Below are 9,582 nucleotides of genomic sequence, written 5' to 3'. Positions count from 1 at the left end.
GCAGTTAGACATCTGCTAGGGCGGATGTGCTGGCAGGTCTGCACAGCCAAGGCTCTCTCACGTGGCTGCGGTGAAGCCCAAAGGCATGTGTTCACCTAGTCTTGGAAGTTACCTGGTGACATTTCTACCATACTCAATTGCTCATTTGGGGACAGCTCAGATGGGAGAGAACTAGATAGGCTGTGAATAATGGAAGTCAAGGGTCAGCTGGGGGACTATTTGGAGACTAGCTACTATTCCGCCTAACATAGCAAAAAGGAACCTTTCCAGGTAGGCATGGTGGCACAGACCTGCAACCTCAGCTACTCAGGAGGCTGATGCAGAAGAACCACGAGTTCAAAGCTAGTCTCAGTAACTTAGTGAAACTCTCTGTTAAAATAAAAAAAATAAAAAGGGTTAGGGTATAGCTTAGTGCTATAAGGTCCCTGGGTTCAATCTCCAGTACTGAAAAAGGGGGGGGGGAGCGGAGAAATTTCCTCATTTAGATCATAAATCTAACCATAAAGCTAACAGCAGCAAAGGGAGGATATTTTTGAAACCAGGGTAAGAGAGGGCTTTATTCAATAAATCTTCAAAAGCACAAAATTACAAGGCAGAGGAGAAAAAGAGATAAATCTTATTATACCACAATAATATTACAAGAACATCATGGGTGAAGTTAGTATACAGATGGCAGAATGGGAGGATTTATTTGCAACATCTAAAACTGATAAGCAATTAATGTCAAGATATAAACTCCCACAGAATCAACTAAAAAAAGAGAACCATAAATTCTAAAAGAATTGGCAAAGGATATTAAAAAAACAGTTTACAAACAGCAAGCCCCAGATGCTAATAAGTATATGAAGAAGTGCTCAGAGTCATTAGTAATCAGGAAAAAAAAAATGCAGAGTAAGAGAGGAAGCTCTCATTTTATAGCTATTAGCCTGACACAGATTTAAAAAAATAAAGAGGTAAATAATGCCAGGTTTGAGTGGTAAGTGTGATATGTGTGGGGAAATGGGAGCCTCGCACAGCACAGGTGTGACCAGTCTGAACAACATCTGGAAGGATTTTGAGACACATACCCAGGAGGGGAATTGCTTCTAGGAAACTTCCACAGGCCGGCCAGGGAAGGAGATGTTCATTTGTTCATTGCAGCATCATGTGTTCTACTGTGTGTGTGTGTGTGTGTGTGTGTGTGTGTGTGTGCATTAGAACACACACATCACACAAAAGCACCTGCTCACGTGCTTGGGGGGTGAGAGTGGTGAGGGTGTTGGGGACAAAGAGCTGAGTACAGCTCAGTGGATGTCACTGGTAGAATGGTGGAATCGGTGAATTCTCATACTGGAATACCAAGCAGCAATTAGAACACTTTAATACTACAGATTACGATACATATAGCAGCATGGGTTAGTCTTAACTTTCTACCAAGTGCTGTTTTATCTATTTTTTATTATTTATTTTTTATTTTTTATTTTTATTTTTTTTTTGGTGGTGCTGGGGGTGGAACCTAGGGGCTTTTCTACTTCCAGGCTACACTTCCAGACTTTATATTTTATTTGGAAACAGCGTCTCACTAAGCTGCTGAGAGCCTCATTAAGTAGCTGAGGCTGGATGCGAACCTGTGTGATCCTCCCGTCTCAGCCTCCCAAGCCCAAGGATTACAAGTGTGTGCCACCACGCCCAACTCCAAGTGCTGTTTTAAAAGAAATGAAAACTGGGCATAGTAACACAGGCCTATAATCCCAGCACTTGGGAGGCTGAGACAGGAGGAGTGCAAGGTCAAGGCCAGCCTCAGCAATTTAGCAAGACTCTCAGAAACTCAGACCCTGTTTCAAAGTAAAGAATAAAACAGGGCTGGAGGTGTAGATTGGAGGTATAATTACCCTGGATTCAATCTCCAATAAAACACACATACATACACACACACACACACACACACACACACATACACAATAGAATACAGTATGTAATATAAGTTAGTCCTGCTGTTACCAACAAAATTCTATTAAAAATTTGTGAGGTTCCTATAGATCTTATCGTGATTTATCCTATTAGACAAAAGCCTCTAAGTCTGGCATGGTGACGCATGCTTGTAATTTCAGCATTTGGGAGGCTCAGACAGAAAGATCAGGGTTTGTGGCCAGCCTCAGCTACTTAGTGATGCCCTTTGCAACTCAGTGAGACCCTGTTTAAAAAAAAAAAATAGGGCTAGAAGTGTAGTTTGGAGGTAGAATGCCCCTGGGGTTCATCCCCCAGTACAACAAAAGAATAAAAAGAGAGAGAGAGAGCAAGAGTACTACAAGACAATAGCCTTAAGATTCTGTGTGTGTGTGTTCGTGTGGTACAAGGGACCTTTTTTAAATGCCCAAGGGCATTTTATCTCTAAGCTACAACCCCAGCCCTTCTTTTTTTTTTTTTTTTTTTTTAAATGGAGTCTGGCTATGTTGCTAAGATTCTTTTCATGTTACTGAGGCTGTCCTTGAACCTGTAACCCTCGTGTCTCAGCCTCCCAAGTATTGGGATTATAGGCATACACCACCATACCCAGCGTCAGTTTATTTTTTTTAGCAAAGGTGAAAAGGCAAATCAGGGAAGAAAGTAGTCATTGAATATCCATATGCAAAAAAAAAAAAAATGGATCTATGACTTTGAAGCATGTTAAAAATGTCCTCATAATAGATTATAGACCTAAATTTAAAGTCAAAAGCTAGAAAACAAAAGAAAATTTTTGTGACTTTGGGTCAGGCAAAGATTTCTTTGTTGAAACACCGAAATAGCAATCCATTAATAAACATTTTTTTTAGGTATTTAAACAACCTATTTATTTTTAGGGTGTTTTTAAAGCTGAATTTATTATTTTTATTTATAATTTTTTGAACAATTTATTGGCACAAAGCAAGAAAGTAAAATGTAAATAGAAAGGGAGCCAGGTAGAGACCAGGGTCCATACTTGACCACAGACCACATGGAGTACATAAAAGAAACATCTCATAAACTGAATTCCTACAAAATTAGGAGCGTTTGCGTGTGTGTGTGTGTGCGGTGCTGGGATTCCTGGAAGCCCTTCTACCTCCGGGCTACACTCCCAGACCTATTTGATATTTTTATTTGGAGACAGGGTCTACTAAAGGCTGTCTTCGAACCTGCGGGATCCTCCTGTCTCCGCCTCCCAAGCACAGAGATTACAAGCATGCGCCACCACGACCGGTGTTAGGAGCGTTTGCTTTTTGAAAGGCAATAGTAAGAGAATGCAAAGAATATCTGCAAATCATATATTTGATAATGTTCTCGTATTTGGAATAGAAAAACTAATAATAAGAAAGAAAACAACTTGGTTTTGTTATTTATTTATTTACTTATTTATTTATTTTTGGTGGTACTGGGGTTCCTGGAAACCCTTCTACTTCCAGACTACACTCCCATACCTATTTTATATTTTTATTTGGAAAGAGGGTCTCTTAAGCCAGAGAGGCTGGCTTCAAACCAGCGCAATCCACCTGTCTCTGCCTCCCAAGCGTGGGGATTAGAAGCGTGCGCCACCATGCCCGGCAATTGTTTTTTATTTTTAAAAGGCAGGAAATTCAAAGAAGCAATTCACTAAAGAATTTAGTGAATTACACTAAATCGCATTGTTTACTAGTGGCAATAAAAGAACACAAGAAAATGTTTAACTTCATTAGTCATTAAGAAAGATAAAATTAAAACCACAAATGAGATATCCCTGCAGACCAGTAAGAATGGCTAAAATTAAATGGCCCAGCCGGTGTAATCCCCGTGCTTGGGAGACTGAGACAGGAGGATCACAGGTTTGAAGCCAGCCTCCGCTACTTAGTGCGGCTCTCAGCAACTTAGTGAGATCCTGTTTCCAAATAAAATATAAAATAGGTCTGGAAGTATAGCCCGGAGGTAGAAAAGTCCCTGGGTTCCACCCCCAGTACCACCAAAAAAATTAAAAAATTAAAAAATTAAATTCCCACAAGCTGCTGGTGGGAATAGGAAACAATACCAACCCTACACCAGCGGAGCAGTTTTCTAACAGGTCATAAACACGCACCTGCCATATGACCCAGACATTCCACTCCTAGGTATTGGCCCTGGACAGACCAAAGCAGGTGCCCATGCATAGTGTTCCTAACAGCTTTGCAATGGCCCAAACTGGAAACAACCCGAATAGCCTTCAACAGTGAATTGCCAGACATACTGGGGCATATCCATGCAGAGTGATACCATTAAGTACATTTTATTTAGCCATGAAAATTAGGAATTATTGATACATGACATATGGATGAATCTAAAAATACTTATGCTGAGCAAATACTATTAGGTTCCAGTTTCATCTGCGTAGAATTCTAGAACATGCGCAGTACAGCCCGGCGGGCTGTCCCAGTACCCGGGAAGATTGCAGGTTGGAAGCCAGCCTCAGTAATTTAGGAGACCCTCAGTTTCAAAATAAGTAAGTCCAGCTGAGGAGAGAGACAGACAGACTGACCACTCTACAGTGCCTGCCCGCGGCTCGGTGGTTCCTTGGGGAGGAGTCCGGGAGAGGAGGCAGGAATTACCAAGTGGCCCAGGACACTTAGGGCTGATGGATAGATCTGTTCATATTCTTGATCTTGGTGAGGGTTTCACTGGAGAAACGTGTGGCATTGTACACTTTGTGTGCAACTTAACCTAGGACAATTATATCTGAACTTTTAAAATGAAAACCTCAGGTGGTCTCCGCGGGCTCTCGGCTGGTTTCAGGGGAAGCCCTGGGGCCGCTGGCTCGGGCTCACCCTCACCCTGGGGGCCTGGGCGCAGGGCGCGGAGCTGTTAATCATTCCCAGTGGGCGGCCCGAGCGCAGCCCCGCCCCGGGCTGACTCCGCTGCCGGCGCTCGCCAGGCCGCCACCTGCTGCCGCCGCCTCCGGCCCGCCGCGCCCGACATGGTGAGGGGCCGCGCCGCCGGCCGGGAGAGCGGGGTGCGGGAGGGAGGGCGAGGCAGCCCCCACCCCGCCGGTGGAGGCCAGGGAGCGCCGATGGCCGGCCCGCCCTTGACCCCCAGGCCAGTGCTTGCTGGGCCGCACTGGGCGCGGGCCAGAGCCCGGAAGGCTGTGCGTCCAGGCCGCGCCCGCCTGCCGCTCCTCCTCCTCTCGCTTGGGGGTGCAGGTCTAGTCCGCTCGGGACCCCTCTGTTGTCCCCAGCCTGGGGTCCCGCAGGCTCAGATTAGCCTTCCTGGGGGCTGAGCTGCCCGGGGGCGGGCTGTCTGGTGCTGCGGGCTGTGCATCCGGGAACTGCTTGACCATGAAGCTTTGCCAAACACCAAGTTCTGGCCCAAAGCGCTGCAGGCAGCTGGCAGGGGTAGGAGTACATTTTGGTGGATTTGGCTTGGATATGGCTTGGAGAGGGACGCTCCACCCCCAGTAACCCCTCCACCCCGCCCACCTCCCCACCCCCAGAGGCCAGAGCCGGGGAGAGAGGCCTGACCTGATTTACCAAAGCAAACACCCTCCTTTACCCCTCTGACCCCAGAGATCCAAAGGCCTGTCAGTCAGCTTGAGGCTGTGGGATTTGGGCGCTCTAGAAGACTTTTGGGAAAGGGGAGCCCCCACCCCAGCTCCCCTGTACTCACTCACCCCTTTCAGAGCTAAGAAAATAAACAGCTGGTTCTAATGCCTTCCCTTAGCTGATGTCTGGTTGCCTGGATACAGGACCTGGTTAATCACCCCTGAAAGGGCCAGCTCTGGAAAGGAGACCTCACTGTTGAGGGAGGATGCAGATGCCTGCTGCAGGGAGGGCCAGAGAGGGACTGAGCCCCATCAGTTCCGAGAGGGAGCTCTTTCTCAGAGGGGAGAAAAACGCCATTTACAAGGGTACTGCAGGGCTGAGGATGTCGCTCATGAGTAGAGCCCTTGCTATTATGCACGAGGTTCCCTCACAGTCCCTACTCAGAAATAATTGGTTGGTTTTCAGTTCAGCCCCCTGTCCATGACTGCTCTTGAGTGGTTTTGCTTTAAAAGCTAGCTGCTGGCAACTGGCTCCTAGACCTGGGTTCCCTAGAAGACAGAACTGACCCTTGCTACTCGTCTTCTCTGTGGGCCCCTTTGTGGCTTGAACTGTGCAGTCACTTTGAGCTGCCTCAAAATGCTGCCCTGAGGACATATTGCAAAATAAACAAACAGAACAGGGCACTGGTTTTGCCAGCTGCCCTGGGATAAGTTACTTCCACGTCAGGATTGACGATGTGGCCCTGGCTCCCCAAGCTACCAGAAGATGGAGAGTCTGAGAACGGTCTGGCAGCGCGGGGCCAGGCTGCATGGGGTGAGGGCGAACCTACAGGTGGTAGTGCCAGTGGCTGTCACCTGCAGTGTGGCTAAGAATAATCACCTGGAAATGTGCGTCCCCATGCTGGCCCCTTGGCCCAGCCCCCGGGGTGCAGGCGCACAGACTACACTTGGAGAACCCACCTGAGCTGTCCCTAACTAGGGTAGGGTGAGAGAACAGTGGACAGGTCATGTCCCCTCCCTAGGCTTCTGCTTCCTCCTCAGTACACCTGAAAGTTAAGGAGGGCGTGGGGTCAGCAGGACACAGGCAATCCCAGACAGGGCAGGTCACAGCAGGGGTGCTCTTCTGAAAGGCTGTGCTGTAGTACTTTTGATCTGGGCTGGATTTTGCTGTACTCCTTATTAACATAGTAGACTGTGGTTGGGGGACTCTGAGGTTTTGGGTAGGGACAGGTAAGGAATGCCTCTCAGTCCCGGTGACTGGCATTCCACTTTCTTTGGGATCTTTTCTCTCTGAGGAGAGTGTCAAGCTGGAGAGCTGAGAGCCTATTGGTGTGTATGCCCGGACCCCACCTCCTGGGCAGGCGCCACCCTCCAGACCTGGACTTACTGCTTGAAGATCTGCTGCTCTTTGATGGGGCACCTGCATCCAGAGCAGACAGCAGAAGATGGCCAAGTTCCCCCAGACATCTGGGACCCTCTCTGGTGACCTATAAAAACACCCTTGGTCCTCTGCTCTTTTCCTCTTCCAGGCTGGCAAAGCCCACAGGCTGAGCGCTGAAGAGCGGGACCAGCTGCTGCCCAACCTGAGAGCGGTGGGGTGGAACGAGCTGGAAGGCCGCGATGCCATCTTCAAGCAGTTCCACTTCAAAGATTTCAATAGGGTGTGTCCAGGGAGGGCTGGTTGGCTGGGGACACACTCCACACTTGTCCCCTCCCCTCCAGTCCCTTAGCCAGTACCAGCAGACTACACTAGTCAGTCTGTTTGGGTGCTGTGCCAGTGGGAAAATTAATTTCCCTGAATGACTTGGAAAGTGTGTTCCTCTAAGATTACAAAGTAGGAAGATGGGTCTTAGACTCTCCCTACCTGGAACTTGTAGAAACAATCCTCAGAAGAGAGAGTTCATGTGGCAAACAGATATACATACATCCAAAGACATTTTAGCAGAGAGCCTGAGGCTGGCTAAGACTTGAACCTCCTGTTCCGTTTGCCCCTCTTTAGTGATCCTTTGGGCAAGACTTTCCTGCTGCAGAGCCAGGGGCAGGATGTCCTGGGGACATGATTGGAGCTAGGCCTCTCCCAGTAGGAAGCTAGTGCATCCTCCTGCATCTCGGTCTTGAGCTGACCATTAAGAGGTGCCCAGGAATCCTTTCTCTCAGAGCAATAACCGGGGTTCCCTTCACTTAACCAGGCATTTGGCTTTATGACAAGAGTGGCCCTGCAGGCTGAGAAGCTGGACCACCATCCTGAGTGGTTCAACGTGTACAACAAGGTGAGCAAGGTTGTGGGCCTGGGGTGCTGGGTCCCTGTCCACACCTGAGAACCCCAGCTCCTTCTGAAGGCTCTGTCTGGGACATGACGCCGGGCCCTCCCCACCCACAGGTCCTCTAACTGTAATTTAAGGAAATTCAAATTAAAACACTTTTGAGATATTTGTTGTTAAAGTAGGCACGAAGAAGGCAAACCCTAAGAAAGGAAAGCCATGGGGATTTTGCCTTCCTTATCTTTAATAGCTCTAAGAGGTTTTGATCTTTCTGGCGGAATGGAAGAATGAAAAAGTAATAAACTTGAGCTAAGAATACCCATGCATAGTAAACAGGTCAGATTGCTTAATGAATTGAACTGTCGTTAAATGTCTACCATGTGGCAAGGGCTCTGCTGGCCTCTGTTCATAAAAACATAGGGTGAAAGAGGCTCTCTCTAAATGGATCATCTTGAGTTGTCAGTGGTAGACTGGGTTTTGTCTTTAGCTTTTAGGTTGCTCTTGACATCTGTATGTTAAATTCTTTCCCTATAGCTGAAGTCACCATTATTTTTGGAAAATAATTTTGAAAAAAACGTCGCCGGGCGTGGTGGCGCACGCTTGTAATCCCCGCACTTGAGAGGCGGAGACAGGCGGATCGCGCTGGTTCGGAGCCAGCCTCGCTGGCTTAAGAGACCCTGTTTCCAAATAAAAAATATAAAATAGGTCTGGGAGTGTAGCCTGGAGGTAGAAGGGCTTCCAGGAACCCCAGAACCACCAAAAAAAGAAAGGAAGGAAGGAAGGAAGGAAGGTCGGTCGAGGGGAGATGTAATAGAAGATGGTTTCATACTGTTGTTACAGATCTGCCAGAAAAGCAGTCCCTAGAAAAGATGGAAGTGACCGGCTACTATTCCTAGGAGAAACAGCAGTGACCAGCTGCTGTTCCCAGGAGAGAACGTAGTGACTAATTGCTCATTTTCAGGAGAGACAGTAGTGACTGGCTGCTATTTCCAGGAGGGACTGTAGTGACCAGCTGCTGTTCTGCTCTTAGTAGGGCTGAGCCCAGGAGCTAGTGACTCTCCTACTCTTAAGTCTGTGGTGTCAGCTGGTCCTGAACTTCTATTCTTTTATTTCAGGTGCACATCACCCTGAGCACCCATGAATGTGCGGGCCTTTCAGAACGGGACATAAACCTGGCTAGCTTCATCGAGCAAGTAGCAGTGTCCATGACATAAACCCTGTTCTTTGCATTCCTCAGGGGAAAGGGTTAATGAACTGGGAATCCAGATAGGGAACTGAGGTGCCCTGGCCCCTGACCACGACAGCCAGAACGGCCACGTTGACCCTGCTGCTTCCAGTTAGGGGCGAGTCCTTGCTGTGGAGAGATGCCAGCATCACTGCCAACACCAGGAATTGAGCCTTTCCCCATGCCCCTCTTCATCCCCGGGGCTCTGTTACATACACTAGTTTGAATAAGCTCTTCCTTCCTTTTTAACATTCCAGCCACAGTAAAGGTTTGGCTTCCAGGCTGTGTCTTGCTCCGTAATTCATTTCCCAAGCAGCTGTGACAGAGGGTGAAATAAAGTCCCATCCTAAAACCCAGGACCCTAATGAAAACCCCATCCTGTGTGAGGACACCTCAATAAAACTATTGTATTGCTTGGTCTTAGGCTCTAGAACTTTTTCTAGAGGTCAATCCAAATTGGAGCCAACAGGCATTTATTTAGTTTTGGTTTTGTTTTTTTTGTTTTTGTGGCGCTGGGGATTAAACCCAGGGCCTAGCCTTTGTACCACTGAGCAGCCAATAGGCATCTAAATGGAGGCACTTTGTTCCAAGACACAATTCAGGGTACTGGGAGGAAGAAAAGA

The 9,582-nt window shown here is 47.7% G+C and overlaps 1 protein-coding gene across 1 annotated transcript; it reads left to right on the top strand.

Annotated features, from left to right (window-relative positions):
* Positions 1–7,674: 7,674 nt before the first annotated feature.
* PCBD1 (pterin-4 alpha-carbinolamine dehydratase 1) lies at positions 7,675–8,948 on the top strand (the record flags this gene model as incomplete). The annotated part of the gene is made up of 2 exons (XM_080693989.1): positions 7,675–7,743; positions 8,850–8,948. 2 exons carry the CDS (start codon positions 7,675–7,677, stop codon positions 8,946–8,948), a joined length of 168 nt encoding a protein of 55 aa, XP_080550115.1.
* Between the last annotated feature and the right edge of the window lie 634 nt (positions 8,949–9,582).

The sequence above is a fragment of the Muscardinus avellanarius genome (assembly GCF_963383645.1).
Source record: "Muscardinus avellanarius genome assembly, chromosome: 4".
Taxonomy (NCBI): domain Eukaryota; kingdom Metazoa; phylum Chordata; class Mammalia; order Rodentia; family Gliridae; genus Muscardinus; species Muscardinus avellanarius.
This window is presented reverse-complemented; position numbering and strand designations above follow the sequence as displayed.